The following is a 26,981-nucleotide window of genomic DNA, read 5'->3' on the forward strand; positions in this document are numbered from 1 at the left end:
TGGGGAAGACGAGTGCTGTGTGTTTGTTGAATTCAGTGTGTGGGGCATTCTATTCAAATACACGATGGGTGTGAAGTGGATAAAATACAGAGCTGAGATTTCAGTTTCCGTAGCCTTGAATGAAACCATTTTATTGTTTCTTTACTCGGGTGTCACTTCGCATTTGATTTGATTACCCAGTCGTTGCTAAAGTCGCCCTCCTTCCAATACACAGCACGGCAATATTTTACATCGAATGAATTTGTGCTGATATTCATACTGCATTAAAACTGAGTAGGATCCAAAAGTGAGCTGTCCTCTATCTTTCTTTTCTCCTTAATAGGTAACAGGCATGGGGATTCAACCCAAGGCAAAGTGCAAGATTTTCCAACCTGGATGATTGCTTAATCACACGTAGTAGAGAGGTGTGTGTTTACTGGCTACCGCAAACCACCAACACCTCACACGAGCGATCAAATATTTCAGGTGACAACAGTACAGTAGAGGCAGTGACAGCTGGGGAATGGCAGTTGTGTGTTGGCACCACGCTTGTCATACCAAGTGTTCAATTCCATGTTGAATACAGTAAACTGGAAGCAAAATAAATAATTCCAAACCTGTGTCCCCCTTCCGCTCATTCAATTCGCTTGCTCTCAATTTAGCGTCACATGGCACGGTTAAATTGTTTGACAGATGTGGCGGGCTCCAGCTACGGAATAACAAAAGTTTAAAATCTCGCAAAGGCCGATGTTTCAGCGATGGGAAAGTAATGATACATGGCCGAGAAACCAACTCTTCACGCCCGCGTTTTCATGGGTCATGGAGCATGGCTGACAGAGCAGTGACCCAATTCTGTCCTGCATGACCACATTATTAAATAAACTGCAAGCGCAACACAACTCTCTCTCTCTCTCTATGCACGAGCAGAAAGAACATACGTATACAGTACTTTAGAACACACAATACTTTAATTGTGTATATTGAACTGTTATAATAATATAACCTCTGAACCAATTTGTGAGTATCGGACCTCCCAACTCCCCGGTCCCGCCCATAACATTTCATGATTTCATTCATTATGTAAATGAAAAGGATCATGAGTCAACACCGGGAGCAGTGGTGCAGTGGTTGAACCCTTTATATTTTAATGATTTATGGAGTCCTATTAAATAACGTTAACAGTTGACGGCCCTTTATCAATGCCCTATTAGATGACGACCTTCCCAAGCCATGTAAGTCACAGGTGTTGCTTGACTATACTTCGCCACGTTGGTCATTGTGAGTTGGTGAATGGGGACCCCAGGACTCTGTATGAGATGTCATTCACTACTGATGCTAGTCTTGGACCCTGGGAATCGAACTCATGTGGCCAGGTTCAGAGTGTAGTGTGCCACTGTGCCACCTCCAAAATTAATAATATTATTGTTAATTGATACATCGGCTCAACTGAGATGCATTTCGTTTGTAAGACATCGATCATAGTTGCTGCTCAATTCAAATTCGTACAAGAGGCAGGGAGAATTTGTTGGTAAAAGATGTGGGATTATTTGAGTTGCCTCGTTAAAACAGATTATTATATAATCGCAGTACCATCGGATAGTTTAACCGTAGTTTAAAAGCTTTATAAGGAGACGTGTGAATGCTTTACTCGTCCATTGCAATGTCCTGTGGGGCTTTAAGTGGCCATATAATTAAGGTGTGTAATTAAGGTGTCTAAAACTGGGATATCCAAAACAACAGTAATTATTTTTAAATTATGCCTATCCACGTGGGGCAGAGACAGACGAGTATGTTCGTAGGTCTCCACCAGTCCTCTTGTGAAATATTAACATTCTTGGATTGTGAACAAGGCACACGATGCAATACGTCCTCTAAATAACAGTAACTCTGGTACAGGCGGCATGCCAAATGGCATGCTATTTGCTATAACTGTGCCATATTCTCTGGATCATAAGGTGCACTCCCCCGATATTTGAAAACAAATGGTAGGAGGGTGCGCTTTTTAATCTGGTAGGTTTGTGCGTGTGGGTGCCTTTGACCAGATTTGTATAATTTTATGACACCCGCGGCACAAGTTTGGTGGTGCACATCTCACTTTTTGGAGCATCTTATAATCCAAATAATATGATAACAAGGCACTGTAGTTGCATGCAGATGTTTAATCCTTATTGCTCATTTGGAGGTATTGCTCATAAATGAGGATACTTATTGCAGCATCCACCGAGGAGGTCAAGAGTTTGGCAGTGAAATGCACCATTGTGTTCAGGATGTGCAAAGGGGAATTTACTCCAGACATGAGTAACGTGACGGGGGTGGGTGTAGCGATTTATAGACAAGGAAACGAGCTTAATGGACAAGGCATGCCACAGATGTCTGCCTGACTTTACCTCTTCGGTAAATAATTCAATTATAGCCTTGCACGCCATCTAAGCACGGGTTTTCTGGGTAATTACGATCTCAATTAGCAGTGATTACCTGTGCATAAACACAACGGTTTACGCTCGCATCCTGGACAATTGCTTAAGTTACAATTCAACCATGTTATTTTTGGAGAAAAATAATAATTGGCACTTTCCGTACACCTACCATACTTACAGCATAATCTGCACTGCTCATAAACTCTGAGAGAGCAGCGAGATTAGAGTGTAAAGGTGAGCTTCGAAAAGTCTATATGGAAAAAAAATGTTGCTGAAAAAAATTGAATGGCAGCTAACATAACTCAGAATTTGAAGCCCCAATAAGCAGTTTACTTCACAGTATGAATCATTGCAACTAGCTAAAAGTGGAACTGATTTGTAAAAACATATTCATTAAACATAGTCTTCATATCTTAAACATAGTCTATAAACAAACCTTTAACGGTACCACAAACTATGAGAATTATCTGCGATAGGAAAAATGGGCCACGTGGACTTTTATGCTTTGTGTACAATTCTAGGACGGGCCTCTGCAAGTATGATTTGTCTTTCTGAATTATTAATCATTGTTTTGATTAATGTTTTTTTCTTTCCCCAATAGACACAGTATTCCAATTACTGTAGCCTATAAATGATATCCGTGATTAATTGCGCACACTTTGAATTTTGGCCAAGGGGAAACATTTATTTTGATGGCAACATAAACAAACCAAGAGAGCATTGTGATTGTGTTTGAAATACATTTTGAATCGTAGTGTGCATTATTTTAGCTGTTAAGCGAACAATAGTGGCTTTTTATGCCTATGTTTATGCACGCGAGGGCATTCCACATAAGGAAACCGCTCATATGATTAATGATGTTTCACTCCTCTTCAACAAATGGTATTTTAAAAGAAAAACTACCTGCCAAGCCTAACACTGGCCGAGCATTGTGGTTATTTGCAAATGGAATGCATGACCATGTAAAGCATTTGTAGTTGGAATTACTGTACATCGATACTAACAATGAATCGCATGCTGCAGTACCCTGCGAATCAACTCGTATGCAGGTGTCTGGTGGACCACTTCATCGCAGGATCGAGAAAGATGGTGACGGATTGGGGAGGCCATCGTCCAACAGTGGATAGATGGTGATTACAAGTGATAACCCTTCAATGTGTTGATTTATATGCCTACATTAACCCCCACCCCCGGCCTTCGCACCTGATTGGCTGACAGGTGACATCGCATTTATCCCTCTATTTAAGAACGAAACAGGAGGAGTTCTCCACAAATCTGGCTGTCGCCTGATGAAGCTAGTTGTAATTACTGGCGAAACGTCGTACTCAGATTGTAAATGTTGTGGGTTTACTCTCCAACACACCGGTGTGCTGTACTAGCCATGAATTGACATGTTTTATTCACATGACAAACCTTACTAATTTGCTGCGTCGGGTGGTGACGGGTTTAACGACACATTTATATTTACGTGATCTAACCCCAAAAAAACCAAACCTCTAATGGATTTATTAACAAGCATGTCAATTGCAATTGATATATTTTGCAAGGGATACTTGGAGCACCACATTTGTGGGTCATTTTTAAATCTGGAATTTGGACAATACCTATGACCGTGGTACTCAATGATGATAGAAAAGGTTTTTTATTTATTTATTCACTATACTGTACAGTACCAGACATCGCTGATTCAGCAAGAATCCAACTTTTGACTTGAGTTAAGTGGCTCCATTAATGAGTGAACTGATTTGTAAGCCATCAAGGTTCTCGCTCGGCAGCATATTGATAATTGCAGTGTTACAATCACCGACTGGAGTAATGTAAATTGAATCAATATCTATTGCATGGATAACAATGTTTAGTTTATTTGAAATTGGCTACATATATTGGGCTATAGATATCTGAAGACCTTTTTAGACTCTAAAGTGATCAACCATGGAAAGAGGTGTTTTATGAACGCAAGCGTGTAAAGTTAAAATAAACGTTTTAGGAGATTTAACACTCTAGGGACTAAAATAATGCTTTTGCTCGCTCCGAAACTTTTAGGAATTGTGTTACAGTCTATATACGAAGTGTATTATTACATTGAAAACATTTACAGATAAGAGTATAAATAGATGTCAGAGAATAACTATTTTAGCAATGCATGTAAGGGCCGTTATGGATGTACTATTGCAAACTGAATCATTATTATTAGTGACAGGAGGCAGTTAAGCATGTCAAGAAGAAATAATCTCACTCGCTGTATAGAGTATATATATATTCAAAGAGAAAAAAATCAAGCGTTTTACATTTTATTCACAATTACCAGTGTAATTGTAGCTCAATTTGAGATCTTACACAGCCAGCAAAACCCTGAGAACAGAATTAAATTATTAGAATGGTTTCCCATTTGTAACACGAGAGACTGTTCTGAGAGTCTGTTCATTGTTTATACCGGCCTAAGATGCAGCGTTAATCTAGAACGGTTTACAAAATTAGTACTTGTTAACCTGATCTGCAGCTCATTAGCCCTGGACCCCAACTGTCTACGACCCAGAGCACGGTCAAAAGCATTCCTGGTCCACGAGCAGGCTCAGGCGAAAGTAAGAGTGACAAAGAGTGACAATACCACGACCTCATGGCAGGGGTTGGGGAAGCTTGCATAATCCTATGAACTGAAATGTCAACTAGAAACCAAGACCATATGGTGAGCCAACAACACAAAAACAGAAACCCTATTAGGTCTGTCCCATTCTGGTTATAATGTTGTCAGGACAAGTGTACTTTGATGGTGATGTTAATTATATATTTTTATTATTTCTCCGTAACTTTACCGAAAAAAACAAAGAGTAAATTCCTGCGGTCACGAAAGCGCCTAATCAAGTTCGATGTTAATTATTTTAACAATGATGATCATCATCATCATCATGGTGCCCTTATTCTATCAGCATATGCAACAGGCTGTTAGGCTCAGCACACAAGGATGGAATATTGTAAAAATGAACGCGCAAACATGTCTGCATAGTTCCCAGGGGTTGGGTTTCATAAGGATCACCAGTCCTCTGCTATCTAAACGCCAAGGCATATGCACAAGACACATATAGCCCTGCACCTGCCAATTCCTCTACTTCTGTTTCTGTGCATACAATCCTGCACAGATATAATTTCATTCACGTAAAAACAAGGTTCCTTTTATAAATAAAGTAATCTTGTTTCATATTTTTGTTAATTTATATTAAAGGGTTAGGAATGTTTTTTTTTGTAAATTGGAAAGTAGTTTCAACGACGACACACAATAATGTTAAAACTCAGTTTAACACATAGGCTTTCGTGACCAATATCCATAAAATATATTTTTTGGTTTAGATCACGTAAATATAAATGTGTCTTGATTTGAAGCTTTCGTAACTGCAGGAATCCATACTCTTTGGTTCTTTCTACGTGACTTTACCGAAAGAACCAAAGAGTATAAATGTGTCGTTAAACCCTCCACCACCCAACATAGCCAATTAGTAAGGTTTGTCACGTAAGCACACTTAGAGTAAATCCACACTCAGATTTTTTATGTTGTGGATTTGCTCTCACAAGTGTGCTCTACTAGTAACGAATTAGCATGTTCTGTTTACGTGACGAACCTTATTAATTGGCTGTGTCGGGTGGTGGCAGGTTTAACGACACATTTATATTTACACGATCTAACCCAAAAAAGCTATATTATGAATGTTAAAACTGTATTAATTAGGTATCGAGCGTTATCATGCATTACATCTAAGAGACTGGAGTGGCGACAGTCATTAGCTAACCAATCATGGGTAAGGAAAGATATCACCAAGATGGGTGCCACAGTGACGAGATGTTAAATACGTCGCCTGGTATACAGAAGGTCTTGGATTTGATCCCGACCCTGACTCCTGATGTATATTTGAGTTTGCATGTCTCTCTCCCCGTGGTCGCGTGGATTTTTATCTGGGTCCTCCGGTTTTTCCCTCCACATTTAGAAACATAAGCATAAAGTGTATTTGGCCACTATAATTTTCCACGTGATAAGCCACTTTGTTGAGCTATCATTTGTGGCCAGGTCGCTTCTGAAAAAAAAAGCTATATAGCTCAGAGGGCCTTACCTGGGAAAAGAAAAGTTGTATAGTTTTGTTCAAAGATATTCAGTCTAAATCCCAACCACCGCAGAAAATGTTTTCAACAGTGGTTAGCACATTGCACTGTAAATCCAGCCACCTATGTTAAATTTCTGACTGTGGCTAACATCAGTAGTACTGGCCATTGCACCTTTCACCAACCCACACTGACCAGTGTGGTACATTAATTTCAAACAACCACCATGGAGAGGCATTCATCCAGTAGTGGATGGATAATAAAGCTAAAGCGATGAAGATTTGTGGCTATGAAACCAACAGAGCGTATAGGTGATATGAATCACAACAAGGGTCCTAATTTAATCAATAATATATTTTTTTAGAATTTGTACTCTCAGAATAATGATGAAGTCAAGTATTAAATAGTGGTAAAATATGTCTGGAGGGGATCATTCACGGCACTTCATAGAATTGTGTTAAGCCCCAGTAGACATTCAGGAAAGAACAGCCTAGCAAATGTATCCATTAAACAAGGAAGGAAAAGCATGCATGTGCATGGTTCCTGTAATGATTTCCAGCAGAATGCTGTTACATCAGTGTCTTGACCACAAATGATTTTCTTAATCGCCGAGTTTTAATTAATTTGCCAAGTTTTCTAGAGGATAAGTTTCTAATAGCAACACTGCTTTATACTAACATTTTGTCTCTAATGGTTATTTTTTTACAAGCGTTATCTTGGCCTCCTGCTACAGAGGATGGATAGACACAGCTAATAAATTCTTGTTTTCAACCTTAATTGATCAACGGCAGTCCATGGACTTTGAGAAAGCACGAAATGCCATAGTCTATGAGGCATTCATTAGCAGCTTTACAAGATTTTTTGTGAATTTTACACGTATCTTTTTCGCACAATGTAATTAAAGTAATCATTATTATGATTGAGTCAAACACTCCTCTTGTCCCCAGTGGGTGCAGTGTTAATTAAGTTGAGGTTATAATTCACGTTGCTATTCTGCTTCAATGTGATGATGAGAAAGGAACTGGGCATTACTGCACAGTGCATCAGCATGGGGGATGAGCCCTGTACATAGCCTAAGCCCCATTCCAGACATGGACATGTACTGCATTTGAAATACTCTATCTTATTATAAACTATTTCAATCTTATATTCTATTTGTGCTCCATACATGAAAGTGCTCCCATAGGCCGTTGATTTCAGTCTGCCGGTGTGGCAGTTTAAATAATGGTCTTTTTTTATCCCCCGGCGCCTGTTCACCCAGCGATATAAATGGGTCACTACAGTTAGCTGCGTGGCAGGTCACGTGTGGAAGTGGGGTAAAGTGTTGTTACTCCAAGACATGTAGTCAGTGCCATTGTGGTGAGATGTTAACTCCCTCGCCTGGTATGCAGGAGGTTGTGAGTTCGATCCCGACCCTGACGCCTACATATTTGGAGTCTGCATGTTCTCTCCATGGTCGTGTGGATTTTTCTCTGGATCCTCTAGTTTTCCCATCCACATGTAGAAACATGCGTTTAGAGTAAATAGGCTGCGATGAATTTCAATATAAGCCACCTCGTTTCGCTATCATTTGTGGCCAGCTTGCTTTTGAAAAAGAGGTATAACTTAGTGGGCCTTACCTGCTAAAATAAAAAGTTGTTTTTAAATAGCATGAAAGAAAAGGCCAAAATATGCTTTAAAAGAGTTCTGTAGACCTCCGTCGAGTGGTGGCCCTTCTACCAGCAGTGGAATGAGCAAACAATTACAGGGCTACACAAACATGAGGATTGAATACTCAGTAGGGAATTGTCCAAATTTCATACCAAGCAGAACCTTCTCGAAACAGCCTTAAGAGGAGTCACTAAAGGCTTTTCTTGGATCTCGGAGCAGTAAAATAATAACATCACACCAACTAGTAATTAAAACATGACTATTTCAAAAACATCAATAGCAATTTATATTAATCAGAGAAATAAGCGTCACTAGTGATGTGAAAGAGACTGATGAAAATAAAAGACATCTCTTGAGATGCGTTGCTGAGTAAAGAAAGTCTGCTTTATGTCATAGTGTACTATATTTTTTATACAATGTGATATAGAGCCAGCATTTTAATGTGTGCGACCACTGTTATTGTATAATATTACTCTACAGATGCTTAAACACTGATTATATGTGTGTGTGATCAAGTACGAATGAATGCTTTTGAAGTGTACTTTGAAATCCCATTTGACACCATGAAATCCAGCTGCATCCAAACTTGAGATGTTTACACCAAACAGAATGCCCCATTTGGGCCTAATACTACTTTCATTAAAGCATGAAATTCCTGAAAGATAATGATGCGGTGCTTTTTAAAGTGTACATCGTTGTCTGGACAAATGTATAAAGTGTTAAATACTTTAAAGCCAAGATAAATAATGTTGTATATTATACACATCGCAGAGCTCTCTAGCTACACGATGTGTTTTCGGGTTGTGCCACGCATTGTTTCGCAAGATATATGACGAGTTACTTCCTGAACAAGCTCCCTGGACATAGAGTGAAACGTCGGACATTATACCGAAAAACGCACGATACGACTCAAAATCACATCAGAGAGCAATGTGGTAGCGTTTGTTGTGGATAAGTGACTTTCAGTTGGTGTCGTATTAAGCCCTCCACCAAGGGAGGATTTATTCCTGTATTATCCTTAGGCTGCCAAGCGCTATGTGATGTTCATGGAATAGCCTATAGCAGACTATAGAGTAAACCGGTTAGCAGTTCCCAGTTGACATGCCAATTTGCCTAGCTAGCCAGCCAAACAGTCAGTCCTGCTATACATATGATTAGCTGTACTGTACCATTTGATTGATGCCCTAAGCTCATCACTGGTAACTGTAAAAGTTAAAGGTGCAGCCCTACAATTGCACACTCACACCACTGCTGGCGGACGGACCTCCACTAAGGCAGCTCTACAGAGCCCCGCTCGGGGGTATTTGGCCTCATCTTCTGCCCTGGGCAGACATGTTTGAAAAGGTGGGTGTACCCCACAATTTATCCCACTAAAACAGCTGATCAACTAACTGTAGGGGATACATTTGTACTGCCGGGTGGACAGAGGCAGGGAGATATAATAAACTTGCCACTTTGTTTCAACTGCCGGGAGGATGAACCGAACTGGAGGGCGATGGATTGCAAGTCCTGTGTGCTAACCATCACATCAATCATGGCAGCTCATCACCGGAAGTAGCCTCGAGTCTTGCTTAAAAAAAAACACACACACAGGGTCGCCGTTACCCTCTTACCGGACAGCGTGGGTGCCCTGCGGAAGGTTCTTGGCGACGCAAATCCCGCGACGAAGCAGTCGAAGAGGAAGCAAATCTGATCGGCCTCCGTGCATGCCAGGAAGAACACACCGGCACCTGAGTCAAGAGCCAAATCCATTACCCAAACGTCACCCCAAGTGCAGAGCTGGGTGCATTAGTTCAATACAAGGAACAATAACAAATCAAGACTGAACAATAACAAAGTTAACAGGGCACCTGGCAATGGAAACACAAAGGTACTTCACGATGGCCAAATAAACTACCCTTTTAGAGTGGGCATGCTAGAGTGGGCATGCATTATACTTGCTATGTCATCTGCCTGTGAATGCTAAAACTCCCACAAGACTGTTTGTAAAAGCAATCATTTTGTGCCAGCATTGCATGAGAAACACCGCAAGTTGTTTGCCAAAGAGTCCCATTAAAGCATTTAAAAATCAGTTTCTTCAATTACCATTTATTGCACTAATGAGATTCATGCACAACAGGATAAAGAGGCAATGGCAAATTCTGCACATACATTGCACGGCGCTATACGGAGGTGATGTCCCAGTGCTCTGAGTTGCGTAGAAGCAGAGAATAGACGAGACGGTGGTTGCTGGAATGATTTACATTGTGAGAAAGCTGATTCTACCAGGGGAACCAAGGCATGGGGCATTGCTAGGCCTTTTCCAAATGCTCGCCATCTTCTTTTCTACTTTTATCCTCTTAGGAATTTGCACACATCACCCTGGAGAAAGCATTCGTGCAAGCTACGCACTCAGTTAGCAATGGCATTGAAAGCTACCCACATAGCCACGATTCAACACGGGGAGTCCTTTTTGATTGCAGGGTGCCCAAAGTTGTGTTTCCCGGGATTTTATTAAAAGTCACAAAGGCGATCCACTCAATCCAATGAACATTTAGTTAAATTCTATACACTACACTACAATATTCTAACAGAGTATAAAATGCGCAGAATATCAATTCTATTCAGGGAGGTAAATTATAAGATGTAAAATGTGAATAATTGGTCTCTGTATTTGCGTTACCTGCTAAATGTAAGGATTGTGAAAACATACACTGATGTTGTGTCCCTTAGAGAGCTTGAGCTAAAGCACTGCGCTCGTGAGCTTAGCGGCGAAGTCATCCATACTGGACAGAACTAGGGCAGAGTTTGTTCTTTTTTAAAGGAGGGTTCACATGCACAAGTGTGCATGTGAAAGTCACATCACATGGCTCTCCAGTGTCCAGTCCTGTGATTCATTAATTCAACTGTCTCAATTGCAGAAAGAAAGGAAAAAAAACGTTGAGCTTGAGTAATCAGAAGCCAGGACAAATCAGCTGGATGTTACTCAATCTCTCTTACAAAAGAGACTTGGCTACTCCATGGTTATAGATATACGTGGGGTATGACATTAATGAATTACTATACATAAAAAAACAGGTGGCGACATGGTAGCTACCTCGCGTGGTATACAGGAGACCGTGGATTCAACCTCAACCGTGATGCCTGCATATTTGGAGTTTGCATGTTCTCCCCGTGGTCCCTCAGATTTTTCTCCGAGTCTTACAGCTTTTTTTCCCCCTCCACATTTAGAATTAACATGCGTATAGATTATTTGGCTGCTATACATTTCCACATGATAAGCCACTTTGTTGAGCTATCATTTGCGACCAGCTCGATTCTGAAAAATAGCTACATAGCTCAGTGGGCCTTACCTGGTAAATAGTTTGGGAATTGGTTTACTTTATAATTAACTGCAGAATTTGCCAGGAAGATGAAGCCACACTTTGGCATGGGGGGGGGGGGTGGTTTCCGCTGGCGTTTGGTTTGATTTACAGACAGGAGACCCACAAAATTCAACCCCCTCCACTTGGTCATCGATGTACCATAATTAAAATTAAATCTTTGCAACGACTAACTCCATGGCTCGCTAGTGAGCCTATTTTCCAAACGCTGCTGTGTATTTAAAGATTCACATCATCATCATCATCACGCATGGCAACGGTGTCACCTTGTCGAAGGGAGAAAAATACAAAACACTAAAAAGAATACCCCATGATTTTTGTCGAGACCTTTTTTTTTTGGTGGTTGGTAGCGTGTAGCGGTGTGTAGAGGTTAGCGCCACAAACCCGGCCAACACCAGTGGCGAATATCTGAACCGGTCATGGGCCTCCCCTAGGTCGACTCAGCCTCAATAGAATAACATTGGCGCGGTGCGTAAACATCGCCGCCGGGGAGAGACAAAGGCGTCCGGGGCGTGGTTACTAACCAACCACCCCCCCTCTCCCCCCCCACTAACAGCACTTGCCCCAAGCAGTCAATCACGGTCTACGCTTGGTGGGTGTGGGTGCGACGCGACTGCTTTTGGGGGACCTGCAGCTGACCGCGTGCCACCCTCGAACGCGAACCCCCCGGGCACGGCGCCGTAGCGGCGCAGCTCCGCCAGGCGCCAGTGTGCCAGCTTGGCGGGCGGCGAGTGGCGCGTGAGCACGAAGGCGTTGTGTCGGAAGTGCAGCGTGGCCGGGCCGCTCTCCAGACGGCTACCCGACGGCACCCACACCGCGAAGCTGTGCACTGTGGGGGGCGGGGGGCGGGGCGGTGGGGGGGGGCACAAACAAAGATTCACCGGCCACCACCAATAACAACATCCACAACCAGCTAGAGGGCCATCCACTGAGTAGGACCGCAGAAATCTGTCTAAACTTTGAGCCCTCCCCCCCACACTCCATGTACGCACGCGTACTTTTTACACTCCACCACCACCAGCACCACCAGTACCTGTGTACGTACGCCTGACGCATACCCCCCCACCACCACCACCACCCCGAATCCTATAGGACGGCCGATATTTAATCCACGCAGAAACGATCAAGGATAAAACGAATGTATTAACGTGTTTAAGCAAACAGATAGTGCACCGTCGGCTGCATTAAAGTCACGTACCCTGGCCACTTGTTTTGCTGAGCTGCGTGATGGCTGCAGTCAGTGGGCACACGAAGTGACACCTCTCCCACAGACCCACTTCTCACGCTAGTACTTGTTGTCTGACAACTGAAGACACTGAACTGTGGCTCATTTGAAGGCCAATGTAGACAAATTATTATCGAGGCTTCACCCCCCCCCCCCCACCCCTGTTTCCCATACACAAGCGTACGCATTTGGGTTAACTCGTCCCTCCCCCCTCCATGCGTACGTACTCAATGGATGGCCCCTTACCACGTTATAGCCTCCGCAGACTGTTGGGGCAAGTGTTGTTAGCGAGTCACAAACTAATGAAAGCCGGAAAGGTGCACTCAGGGTGGAGCTAACCGCTCCTTCCACCGCTCCCCACACGTTCAGCCACGCGCGAGTCGTGTGCTGTTATTGTTTTTATTATTATTATACCACAATTCTTATCACAACAAAACCGACCATAGTATAAGAGCGCACCCTCTTTAGTTTTGCTTTAAAATGCATTGACATTTAAACAACAACAAATTCTCATCTGGAGAATACGGTATACATTTTTGCCTTGAGTAAAATAATGAGTTGGGTAATGGGAGGTAATTCTTCTGGGCGGGAAATTCTGAAGTTGACCAGTGCAAGGAGAGAGAGGCAGAGAGAAAACGTGGCTTGGCTTGCGGTGTGAGTGAGACGAACAGCCTCAACCCGGGTAAAGGATCGAGTGAAGCTTCGGGGAATAAACTGACGACAGTGTAATTCATTGCCTACTCACAAACACGTGGTTTCACTTTGTGCATGTTATAACAATCCTTTTCGTTGTTGGCCAGATATTCCTTTGTGACAACCTGGCCCCTTTGCCTAAGCCCAGTGGCATTCGTCCCAAACGCTGCGGCTAGCCGCGTCGTAAAATACCTTTGAGTTTTCCTTGAGTCAGTAGGGCTCCCAAATTATCAGGGCGTGGGGGTTAAAATCCCGGCCATGGATGACTCAGCCTATTGTCCATTCATGGTTGATGCAATTAATACCACCTGGTGGATAACCCTGTGGTGGTCAGGCAACAGTGGCTGTGCTTTGTTGAGATTTATTTCTGCTGCCGGTCCAATAGCAGCCAAATCAATATGCTACTGTTGGTACTGTTGAGCACTTTGATGTGTTTTTTTTTTGTAGAATTATTTAAGAAGCTTAACTACATTAACTTAGTTTTTCCTATTTGTGATATCGACCTGCATTGTAAACAAGTGTATCAATTATTATCTGCAGTATGTTATGCATTAGTATTCTGCTGAACAGGCATCATGTATATGGGATATTTGGTGATGATGGCAGGCAACTTACATTTTTTCTTTCAGCACAAATTAATAGTTTTATTATATATTCATTATATACAAATATTGATGTAAAATTGTATTATTTTTTGCTATCTTTATAACCAAGTAGATGCATATTAAGTTTAATATATTTCAAATTAATAGCCCAGTATTGACAACACGCAATTTGCCTGTGTGTGTATATATATACGAAACCTATTCATCACTTAATTATCTTCACTGGTGATGGCTGACGAGGGCACTTTGCAATGCCTTTGAGTGGACTGTTGCTAATTAACGCAGGGACTGAGGTTGTAGGAAGTATTGGATGCACTGCACCGTGGGGAAAGGAGTGAATTACTGAATTAATATTAAGGCAGGCGATGGCTGAATAACCTATGTCAGCTTAATGACTGCAGAATGAACAAGAGTGAGGTAATACATGTAAGAGGTCGTGAGTGGTGCTGAGGGCAGTTCGCAATGTGTATATTTAATTATCCATACGAGGCATGAGGAAGATGCTGCTGCTGCTGCTGGTTGGCAAACTGGAATTGCAATACTCTTTGGTTCTATTGGGTAAAGTCACGTAGGTGAAAATAAAATAACAAAAAATCACGACGTTTTGGCCACAACACAAGCGGCCTTCATCAGGTGAAGGGACCTGATGAAGGCCGCTTGTGTTGTGGTCGAAACGTCGTGATTTTTTTGTTATTTTATTTTCACCTACGTGACTTTACCCAATAGAACCAAAGAGTATGGATCCTAGCAGTCACGAAACCTTTAAATCTAGAATGGAATTGCAATCCAGAAATCGCAGGTTCAGTTTATCCTCCTGGCATTTAAACAATGGGACACGTTCCTTAACCCTTTCTCATTCCGATGACGTGCATGTACGTCATCGGTTATATAGACATACACGCACGTACGTAGCTGTACGTCATCGGAACGGAATCGAAAGTTTAAGGCCATGTGGGAGGGCGTGTGGCACAGTTTGGCCCCAGCGGGAGTGCGGTCATGTCGCTACAGTTCTCTGCGGCGAGTACAATGTGTATAAAAGCAACGGCACTACGTCTCTGTATAAAATTAATGCTAACAGCTCGCACGTTCCGAGACTGTGGTGAACGGGAGCCACCCTGCAACTTGCAGTCGTCTTGGAATGGGAAAGAGTTCAAACCTCCAATCTCTGTCCACCCAGCGGAATAAATGGAAGAGTAGGCTAAATACCCTCTAGAGGTGCTCTCTAGAGCTCCCACTAGTGGAGGTCCTGTCTGCAAATGCAGAACTGCACCTTGAATTTATCGTTGGCATGAACAAGAGCTATTGCAAACACGATTCACGTTCAGTTGATTTGTTCCGCTGCTGGATATATGTGATTGTGAGGTTTTGTATTGCATCGCAGGAATATATATACTGTATTGCATCCCATGCCATTCAGAAAATAAAATATCCCTGTAATCTTAAATAAGGCAGAAAATCGCTTCATAAGTAATGCAATACACTGAAGAGAGGCATTGAGAAGACCCATAGCATGTGCTAAATGTACAAAAAAGAAGTTGAGTTCATATATTCAGAAATGGGGTCTTCACTGGATATCAAATAGTATAATATATTTGCTGTGTTTGCAGCTGCAGAATCTCATCCCTAATGTATGAACCTGGGCTACATGACATTGAGCTTTGGATCATACTCAGTGTGATATGTGGGTGTTTTTAAGTGTTGCACAATATTCTTGGTTCTTTCGGTAAAGTCACGTAGAAGGGAAACAATGAAATAATAAAAATATAAAACAATAAAATTCTCACGACGTTTCGACTGCAAAACAAGCAATCATCATCAGGTTAATGGGGTGTGATTTAAACTGGTGTGATTTTATTAGAACGGAGGAAGTTGTACAATAATTATATGAAGCTTCTAATAAAAAGTGGCGTCATTGAAATGAATGGTTGATGTGGCTTTATATATATATTTTCTAAGAAATTCGGGATAAAAAGTGCAATTACGATGCATATTTCATTAAGACGCTGCCATGGATATTGAGTTACGTTTCATAATTTTTGGGACACCGTGAAAAGCCGTTTAGCGATCTCCTTGTATTAAGTGATGGAATAAATTCCATATTTATTTCAATATATAGTATATACTGGAAGGCCACAGTAATATATATATGTTGCTGTATCTCATAATGACATTTATATCACACTTTTCACATCTACTTATTGGATATAACTGAATTTTAGTTCGGTGAAATGGTGCCTGTATTCACACCCAATCATGTAGGTTTTTTTTACTCATTACAGCCACAGAATGGCGGTGAAATGCTTTATATTCAACCGCAACGAAAATGGCAAATGTTGGAAAAAGTATCAACAAAATATCTGAGCGATTAAGTCATTAACTATAACGGGAACCACATCCGTGAGGAAATGTCAAATACAAGTGGGAGTTTATTTGAAGTCATATTCTGAAATGACTGCAGGACCGTTGTGTCTTAATAAGGCCCTCTTAATACCACTAAGATCTATTCGAAATTATACTAAAGTTGGCCACTTATGTAAGCAATTCATCAAATATCTCACATATCGAGGCCTAAATAAAACATTTATAAATAATAATAAAAACAATTACGAAATTGGAACATTCCCTTAAACAAATACAACTATAAATGTTTGAATTTGCATGATCTGGCCTGGTAATAGATGCCCATACTTTCTGGGATATATGCTTCGTTTATCATTAAAAGTTGAACAATGTATCAGTCAATCAAATACAAAAAGCAATTCATATAGTACCTAACTCTCCAATATTTTGTGTTTGCCAATAAAATGACTAAGCAGTCATGTAAAGACATGGTGTACTGATAGGCAGATGTAATATCCAGGTAGACTTGCATACGTAGATTAAGGATGTCGATTTGTGTTGACGTTTTATGGTTGCCAAATTGGGAATGCACACGGATGCTCATTGCAGTGAAACTATTGCACTCCTTTGTGTAAATCTACCACTCACACTCGGCGGTACACTCATCGCATGTCACAAGGTGCACAGCGTCGCATATCCAACTCGCTGGGAATGTGTGAAGAGGTTGCATTTGTGAACATTCATAGCAAGTGACAGTTAAACAACCATTGCACAAAGAGGTGACTGGACAATTATGCAGCACAAACCGTGTCAAGCATGGGGACGATGTTTGACTGTTGCTTTAGAAGCAAGCGAACGTACGCGACATTAAGGACACGTTACGGTATTCACTGCGTGTGAAAAGGTTGGATTTGTGAACATCCATAGACAATTAGCTGCACCTCACACCAACACGGCACTGGGTGTAAACGGCGGATAGATCGTGGTGGATATGCGACAGTCAGATACGTGACGTTGTACTGTACCCTAAACCAGTGAATGAAATGCTCCCGAGCAAGATTCACTGCACAGATTTGATGAGTTTGTTGCACGTGGGGTCAATGATTTAGAAATGAAATGTGGTGGTGGTGGTGCTGGCGAGGCTAATAGCTCATTGCAAGAGCCCATATAAAATCGTAGGTCTCCCAAATATGATAATAACTGTAATATGCTGACATCTTCTGAATGCATGATGGCCGGTCTGCTGTGTATCAGTTGTTGATCGTAGCTGTTTAACAGTATGGGTAGAGGTCAGACCCCATCAGGCAACCAAGACCTCCCAGGCACGCTTGCTGTGTCATTAATCCTATGACATTATTTGCCCATAAATCTAGACCACAATTATAGATATGGTGACGACTGCACCTCCCATATGTTGTGAAATGGATTTTGATTGATCAAGTTAGGAAAAATTCATTTCTTTGTCACTGATTGATGGCATGTGGCTTCCAGCGCCTTCCATGCCAAATTGGGTTTTTACCATGTGATGTCCTAGGTGCTGTTCACCTTGTTCGTTGACATCAGAAACAGTCATATTATGTACGAACCTATTTTTGCTGCCGTGCATTCGTTTGGAAGCATTGCGTATTTGATTGAGTGCGTGTTACTTTGTTTTATGTATTTTGAGTTAATGCGTTTGCTCAACCTGCATAATTGTAATGTGTCACTCCGCCTTTCATTGCCATTTACTAATTTCACCTCATTATAATTATATGTCACAAGGTGTAACACTGTCAAAAATGACGTTGAATGAAAAACGGCAAGATACGAATGATCGATATACAGTAAAAAAAAACCATTGCAGCATTATTTACGATTCTCCTGTAATATTCACAACGCCAGCAAGACCAGCGTGAACGACTCAGTTGGTGCCGATCATGACCAACTCCTCTAGCTCAGCTAAACACCAACCATCCTTTTCCACTTTTTGTCCATCGCCCATCATTATTTAACCAAAATTCACTTCTGACCACATTCATACTGGGTCATAAGGGCCATTTAAAAACGTATGTTTTTTTTTTACTATCAAGTATTTGTGTGCGCAATTTTTATCCACCTCGCTGAAACCGCCGTCTGTAATCCTTTAAAAACGTAGCCACATTTACTGGCAACGTGCATACTACTTGTAACCGGGCAATGTACACGAACGCATTTACCGCCGTGCTGATAGCTCTCCAATGTGCCATCGAGGTGAACCGCGTGTTTATTCGGCGCGGTGTCCAACGTTTCACACCACGTGCCGGCTGGGAGCTTCTTTGGAAACGCGATGCCGAACGCACGACCGCGGTACATGTCGGAGGGCAGAAGCGCTCGAGCGACGACGCAAGTGTCGTGAAAGCTGCCGGAAGCGCGGCCACCACCGTCCCCGCACCTTCTCCCAGGCAGTCGCGCAGCTGCTCATCCCACTCGGCGAGGCTGCGCGGGGAGTCGAAGCCCAGCAGCAGCACCTGGGTGAGGGAGATGATGGCTAGCACGTGGTCGCATCCCTCCAGCGACAGGCCCCCCTCCAGGCCGCACACGCTCTCCAGGAAGAGGTCAGCCCTCTCCCGCTCGCTCTCCAGCCTCTCCTTCTGCTTGTCCCTCTCCTTGTGGCGCTCGCGCTCTGCCTTGCCTCTCTCCTTCTTGCTCTCCACGATGCAGCTGTCTCGCCTGTCCTTGAAGGCTAGGAGGTTGAGGCAGTCTGCGGTCGACATGGTCATTTGAAAACAACAGACTGGGGGGGATGTGCTCACAATTTCCGGATTCATCCGAGAAAAAAGTCTCCAAATTGGGACTAGACACGAGATTCTGGAAGATAACAGTTTTTTTTACACTTTTATCTGGCAACAAAACTGACACCTTTTTTTACAAGGAGTCATGTTTGCATTGACCACAATACCTGTGGTCGGAATGCAAACAAAAAACATAACTCTGATAATGTATGTACTGCCCTTGAAGGACAGTGCATACATTATCAGAGTTATCAGAGTTACATTATCAGAGTTATGTACTGCTGGCAAAGGAGGATTCCAATGGTGTATTCTGGAAGATATTAATGTTTTGTGTCACGGGAAATAACGTCACGTTAAATCACTTTCATGTTTTTTACCTCTTAAAGTGATGTCACGTGGCATCAGGCGATGTGACTTTGTTAGCAGAGAGACACGTTCAGTTAGCATCTTTAAAAATTTAATTTTTTTGGAACAATCTTCCCTACAACACAGAAGTATCGTAGGTGGGAACTTGAGTATGATCAAACACTGAGGAGGCTTTCATTTGCATGCATGAGGAGCAGGTATTTGGTTGGTTTATTGGAATACAGAGGTTAATCGCTGAATTGAAATACAGTTCAATACACTAGTGCGGGGCTTTTAAAAGAACCAATATTTTTCTGGCAGAAGCAATGCATTCAATTAAGCCTGCCTTGTGGACAAACAAAAGCCTGCAGTTCCATTCTAATTAAGCAACTAATGGTCCGTACAAAATGACTAAATGTGGTAAAGCAATCTGAGTGGGCTCAGCTACCCCAAAATGTTTAATATGTGCAGTCATAATAGTTATACATTTTAAAATATATATAATTTATACACAAGTATACTAGCATGTAATTCAGTCAGTGATATGTGCAGTCATAATAGTTATACATTTTAAAATATATATATAATTTATACACAAGTATACTAGCATGTAATTCAGTCAGTGATAAAAAATATGTATTGTTCTTACTATTAGTACTTAAGGTCAATGTTTACAAAACATAACATCCCAATAAACATTACTCTTACAGATAAAGCAATATGTGCACATGAAAATGTCAGATATTTCATTTGTTCCACAAATGCAACAAGGTAAAATATCGTGACAGAAAAGCTTCTATGTGGTATATATGGATAAATTAGCAAAATGGTTTTGCTGCATTTCCATATACAATGCATCACTGATTCACCCATTCCGTAAAAAAAAATACATGTTAATTTTAGCACAGTCATTCATCTTTCAGCTGCATTTATGTAACTTTGAATATTTCTCGCATTGCGAATAAAATGTTAAAACAATTGCATTACACCTATCTAATTATCACAAATGATCACAAACGAAAAGGCTCAATGTTATTCAGATTTATATTTGTGACAAAAGCATTTGGTAATATTTCACATCATGTAACATAATTGACCGCCAAGCCCTCTCTTTGCCTGTTCCCTTATTCCTCCCCCGTGTCCAAAAGCATGATTAGGACCACCAGTGCATTATTGGCGCAAACGTTTTCCATGAAGCTTCCCAATCTTGGAATCCAACTTTTGGTATACACTGACAGTGGTGGTGGCCTCTGAGTGATATTGGATCACTGTGAGACCATATAACTCACTGGGGTTTTCATATAGCCCTCAACATAGAACATGTCGACTGTGTTTTTTTTCTGTCGCCGCTAGCGTAACGTAGCGTGTGAGGACACGCGTGGCTGCTTGTCTTCATTTCAACCGTTGCCACCAGAGAAGCGCCAACGTTGCGGAGCAATTGCTCGGTTTGCTCGATATTTCGCGTGCTAATGTTCCACGAGCGAATTCGTATATAAGAAGCATGCTCTACCCTTTTTCATTTCGGTTGAAGACAAAAGAATCGGCACTCCCCTTATGCAACTAAAACTGAAGTGCAAATTTGTACCCATCACAGGTACATGCGTTACTTTGCCGTGAATAATTGAGCAAAAGAAGACGGAATGAAAATACTTTTTCTAATGGAAGTCGGCATCTTAAATGGACCATTATGCAAGCCATACAGTGAGGGTGAGAAAAATACAGAGCCTTTCAAATCTAAAGTGGCAAATGGCCCACAGGTGGATCACATGAATCCCACAGCGAAAGTTCCATATGACCCACAGGCGGGTCATATGGCAGTCAACGTGTTCAATTACACAACGGCAGTTCATCTTATTACGATTACGTTCAAATGACCTAACAGACTTGTGTTGCACAACCCCAGTTGCTCAAGGCAATCACATGGTCTTCTCAACAATATATTTTTGAATATGATCATGTTGTCACGTTATAGACTCTGTGAAATCACCTTTGGGGTTTTGTTGTTGTTCTACTTTCGCTTCTCTTGATAATAAACCAATTATAATAAGAATGCAAGCGACACATATATATCGGATAAATTAATATCGGATAGCTCAAGCAAAGTGTTGGGGCTGATAAGACTAAAATAGTACTATGGAAGCGGTCACCATCACGCGTGTCTTTTCAAGTACGTAAGATCTCTCCCCCCCTCCCCCTCTTGTATTTTTCCTATCTATTAATAAACTGAGATGCAGCAGCTACAAAACACACACGCTGCACCTTGCGACTTTAAATAACAATTATTATGTTACATAATTTCCCGTCGGCAGAGTCCTGTGAACCGTCTCCCAGGACTCCTGGGACTCCCTCATTGGCTCCAGCGAGATTTTTTTTTTGTAATCACATGACCTAGAAATGTGGACTGCGGCCAGGGCATCCCACTTCTAATCACGCATCCACACCACTTGGAAAAAGGCAAATCCTTGTTCACATTGAAACATACCTCCGTCAACATAAACCCTTGCAGTGTGCATACACATGCATGGCTGTTGAGAGGTGATGTCACAATTTTCGGTCTTAGAATTACATTTGGTCACGCGTGGAATACCTTACGTACTCTCAAGGGCAACTTGATGCAGCAAGCAAGATCAATCTCACAACATGCTTGTTTCTGTTCTAATCTTGACACAATGGAATGAGGTATCATCATGATCATCAGTAGCCAGAGTAAATCCGCTGCTGGATGAAGGCCTTCCCAAGCCGCCCCCCCCATTTCCTACAATCATGCCTTGTGATGATCCACCTGCACCCGCACATGAGCTTGTCTCATCGCTCCATCTCCATGGCGGTCGTTTTAAAAGTAATATTTAACTACACACAGTTTGTGCGAGTTAAGAAAGCTATCAAACACGAGGGAAACGTATATGAGCCTGGAAGTATGATGTATATATGGCAATTAGTACTGTGAAAGTATGGGATGTTATGCAATAATGCGTTACATATATACACAGCATCATACAAATAATTCCACATTCTTGGGGAATTATCCATCATTGATATAAAATACTGTTGCGATACATTTCTTCTGATGTATAGAAACTTAAAAGTAATATGCCATTATTTATTACATTTCATGTTCCGAAATATTTTGATAGTGTTTACCGCTGTATTGATTGGTAGGTGTTGTAAATATAAAACATTGTTACAGAATTTGAATGCTATGTACTTTCCGCCATTGTGAAATCATGACACGTCTGTTTTACACTTGTTAATTTTGATGTAGTTCATGGTATACATCTTCTGTCAATCCCCTGCTAGATGAAGGGGTTTTTTTTTGTAACACCGTGGCATGGGTATGATTTGACCATACTTCACCACGATGTTCAATGCGGGTTGGTAAAGGAGGGGTCCAGGACAGTTTCCAATATAACCCGCCACTGATGTTAGCCATGGACGAGAATCAAACTCCAATTACCAGGTTTCATGGCACAGAGTGCAAACTCTAGCACCACTGTCACCCCCTTCGCACACAACATACCCACGAACGCCTTCGCTATGGGTGTTTTTTTATATATATACATAGTTAACATGCTGTAATGTTTTATTACATCATTAGACCTCCTTTGCCAGTACCAAAATGTATTAAATAGGGTTTTTCCCCTTTTTTCTGGCAAACAAACTGAAACCTTTTTACAAGGATTCATGTCTGCATTAACCACAATACCTGCAGTCAAAATGCAAACAAAAAACACACTATGGACAATGCATATATTATCATATTATGTTTTTTGTTTGCATTTTGACTGCAGGTATTGTGGTTAATGCAGACATGAATCCTTGTAAAAAGGTTTCAGTTTTTGTTGCCATAAAAAAGGGGAAAAACCCTATTATTAAAATGTTTTATTAGTTTAGTGTGAGGAGCATATTCTCATCGCATCGGAACTTCAATGTGAATGATGTTTTAGTGGCACAGCAGGCAAACAAAATACTGGCACCTTTATGAATATGAACCCTATTTCCAGTTAATGCATTTCATCTGTTCTTGTGAACAGCGCTCATGGTTCATTAAAGCCATGTACGACCGGTCATGCTGCTTGACCAGCTGTTGGCATGTTCAATCAATCATGCTGAAATATAATCGAGAACTATCCGCAATGAACACAGGTGGCGTGTAAACAGGTAGAGATTTCCACGGCTCTTCCGTACATTTTCAAACGTTAAATAGTACGCGCATGTATTATTGTTTGAACAAAGGAGTTGTTACAAAACATTAGCGCATTTTTTTTTAAACATTTATTCACCTATACATTATCACTTAAATCATTTAATATATATTTGTGTGACGATGATTCGGGAATACAAAAAAACACACTTTTTATTTGCATGGATCTATAAAGGCAGTTATTTTGCGTGTGTTTTTATAATGTAATGTGAAAACATTAATTGGCCGGCAAAGCATACACGTCACTTAAATAAATGTGATTTGCTATGCTAGACATCATCAAGTTTTAACGATCAAAGCAAATACATATCGCACTTATATAATCCTTTTCTCACGCTATTAATACAGCGCTATCCGTGTCCTTCCCATTCCGACGTGTTCCTCTTCAGTTGAGTTGCGGTGAAATAGTTAAGTATATCTGTGTACATGCACGCGCTAAAAAAAAGAAGAAAAAACCCCCATGATATTCAGCAAACCTACAGCAAGTAAGTTGCCTGACCAGCAGAAACCACCTTCACCACAGCACTATTCAGTCCCAGACCCGCGCACGTGAAAGCGATTTGCGACGTGCAAAAAAAAAAACCGCCTATCCCAATCCGCGCTCGTTTCCACGGCGAGAAATACATTTTGTCGCAAATCCTCGCTCCGCGAAAGAAACGCCGGCCAAAGCAAAGCAGATAAGCGTTCGCTTGAATCGCGGCACAAACTTCCACGTTTGTCGCATCCCCGTCGACCCTTGGAAAGTAGAAGGCACGTAGCGGTAACGCCGCAAGACCCGCGAGCGGGTGAGCGTCAACAGCCCAAGGCGGATTTGGCTATCCCGCGCAGCTGACTTACCGGCCACGGGCGAGGGCTTCTTCAGCACGACCCATCGCGTTTTCCACTGGACGAACGAGACAGAGTTACCGAGGTGATAGTGTCGTTGTTGAAAATTTAATTGGAACTCACGAAAAAAAGGAAGAAGAAATGTAAAAAAGAAAGGAACGCAACAAACCTTTTTCCCTTCCCTGAGTTTCACGGAGCCTTCAGCCACCACGACATCAGTCATCTTTCGATCGGGGCACACACGGATACATTTTCAAGGCAGAGTTTAAAATTAGTCTCAAAGGGAGAGGCCCCGGTGCCTGCCAACTCAGGCCTTAGCGCTGCCCCCGAGAGGAATCCCCGAGGCCCTGCTCGAACCACAAGCAGCCCTTGATTCATGCCACGTCGCAAGGAATCGCTGAGCGTACAGTAATGAGAGCACACTTTCATAAATGGGAAGTGGAGGAGGACGCTGGCACTCTATCTGTCAATGGCAGCGTGGCGATGCCACCAGATGATCCGTTGTTTAATGCTGCAATTACTCCGAGCCAGACTCGAGGCGCATAACCTATTTGTAATGCATGTTGTGAATAATATTAAAAGCAGTTATGCATTGCAGTCCCACAGTGCTGTGATTTTTCAGTATAATGTGGTTTCAAATCATTGATAGAGCTTTCATTGGTAGAGAGATTTTTTTTAAAAAAAATATTCTATATGCGAAGTGAGTGCAATTTTTTGTTTTGAAAAAAAATGGTTGGTGAATGGAGCATGACCCTGCTACTGTAATTTTTTTTCTTTTCAGATTGTGCCACTTAGATGGCAGATTGTATCATGTTATCAAAGATGGTGGTGGAGCCCGAATTACAACCACACATTGGAAGAACATTATTTCCTTTTTGTTTTGTCCACTTCGATTTGGGCGACAACTGCACAAACTGTGGTCACACTTGCAAATGGGCGGAATGACTGCAAACACATGTGAACATGTTTGCGATGGCATAATAAGTGGGAGGCCAGTTGATGGTTCAGCTCCAACAAACATTGTGTTTACAGGATGATTTTAGATGACGGACAAGTCGAAATTAAGCACATATCAGTGGCTGTGTGGATTCGTGTGTGCAGAGTTGATTGAGTAATCCATGACGAGTTCAATTACCAAGAAGTGTGAGCTCAATAGGTGTCAAACATTACACGAGTGAGGTCATAAAGAAAACAGGAATTGTATCTGTGGTGTATCATTGGCTATGTTTGTATGTGAAATCAATGCATTTTTTTAATCTCAAAGCAGCCATTTGCACCCATTTGTAAATGTTTTCACAGTTCACATGATTATTGAAATGTTGCAGGTTGATTCTTAAAGAAAGTGTTAATGGGGACACAAACATGAACAGCAGCTTACTGCTCTTCTAATGTGTAGTTGTGCAAGGGCGTTGCCATTTTTGAACACGTGATATGTCTGCAATTTAGTGGCACAATTTGGAAATACTGATGAGTACCAGGATCGTGCCCCATTCACTTTGCATTTGTTTACATATATCACGCTAAAATAAGTTAGAAAAAAATATATATAAAAAATGTATTTGCTTACTGAAACACTCGTAAATATAACACAAATGTCTTCTTCACGTCTGTATTAATGACTTGCATTGTACATTACAACGTATGATTGTGTTGGTGGAAATTGCTCACACTGAAGGTAACAGTATCACATGCATATACAAGACTTCATGCAACACATCACACACATACGGATAAAACGATAGATGAATGGCGCTGCGCTCGATATGAATATACATACACTGGGATTCTGCCGGCGATTTAATGGCGAGCACACCCGGAGATTAACCGGGCCGATCCCTACGCGCACGGAAGTTTGAACAATGAGCAAGTTCCCCAAGTACCCCCACCTCTGTCCACCCAGCAGTGTGTGCATGGGCTCACCACAGTCGACCGGCAGATTGTGCCCTATGGTGTGATAATGTAAGGGGGCCGTCCATAAATGACGTCAGGCACCTGGGTGGGGGGGGGGTCAGACGTTTGTGACGATGTGTGACGAGAGGGGGGGGGGTGGTTTGAGAAATGTGACGTCACATCAAAATGCGCAACTTTAAATAAATATAGACAACACGTTCTACTTAATTAGACTTTTTTGATAAATGTTTTCTCCTACAACATCAGAGTGCAGCGCCACATTAAATACGCACTACAATGACAATAGTTTAAAGCGATTTGTAACATATTATTGGTTATTTCGGTAAAGTCACGTTGAAGGGAAACAATAAAATAAGAAAAATATATAAAACAATAAAATTCTCACGACGTTTCGACTGCAACACAAGCAGTCATCATCAAGTGTGAAAACCAACGGCAGTCGAAATGTCGTGAGAATTTTATTGTTTTATATATTTTTATTATTGTATTGTTTCCCTTCAACGTGACTTTACCGAAAGAACCAAGAATATGAATCACTGCAGTCACGAAAGCTTTAAATCAAGATTTGTAACATGTTTTATATTTTTTT

The 26,981-nt window shown here is 41.6% G+C and overlaps 1 protein-coding gene across 3 annotated transcripts in view; it reads right to left on the reverse strand.

The window, feature by feature from the left end:
- LOC116940236 (protein Dok-7-like) overlaps positions 1–26,065 on the reverse strand; it is a 45,994-nt gene extending 19,929 nt beyond the window's left edge. Inside the window, exons 1-4 of one of the 3 annotated variants that reach the window (XM_032949730.2) lie at positions 24,651–26,065; positions 24,494–24,539; positions 18,771–19,079; positions 9,749–12,326 (exon numbers count right to left, since the gene is read on the reverse strand). In XM_032949730.2, the coding sequence (XP_032805621.2) occupies positions 12,070–12,326; positions 18,771–19,079; positions 24,494–24,539; positions 24,651–24,704 (666 nt within the window). In that variant the 5' untranslated portion in view covers positions 24,705–26,065 and the 3' untranslated portion in view covers positions 9,749–12,069. Of the gene's footprint in view, positions 1–9,748; positions 12,327–14,695; positions 19,080–24,493; positions 24,540–24,650 lie in introns of those variants that run through there. The other 2 variants (XM_032949729.2, XM_076065661.1) reach the window with 2 other exon arrangements.
- Between the last annotated feature and the right edge of the window lie 916 nt (positions 26,066–26,981).

The sequence above is a fragment of the Petromyzon marinus genome, chromosome 8 (assembly GCF_048934315.1).
Source record: "Petromyzon marinus isolate PM22_M1 ecotype Great Lakes invasive population chromosome 8, UKy_Petmar_22M1.pri1.0, whole genome shotgun sequence".
In the NCBI taxonomy this organism is placed as follows: Eukaryota; Metazoa; Chordata; class Hyperoartia; order Petromyzontiformes; family Petromyzontidae; genus Petromyzon; species Petromyzon marinus.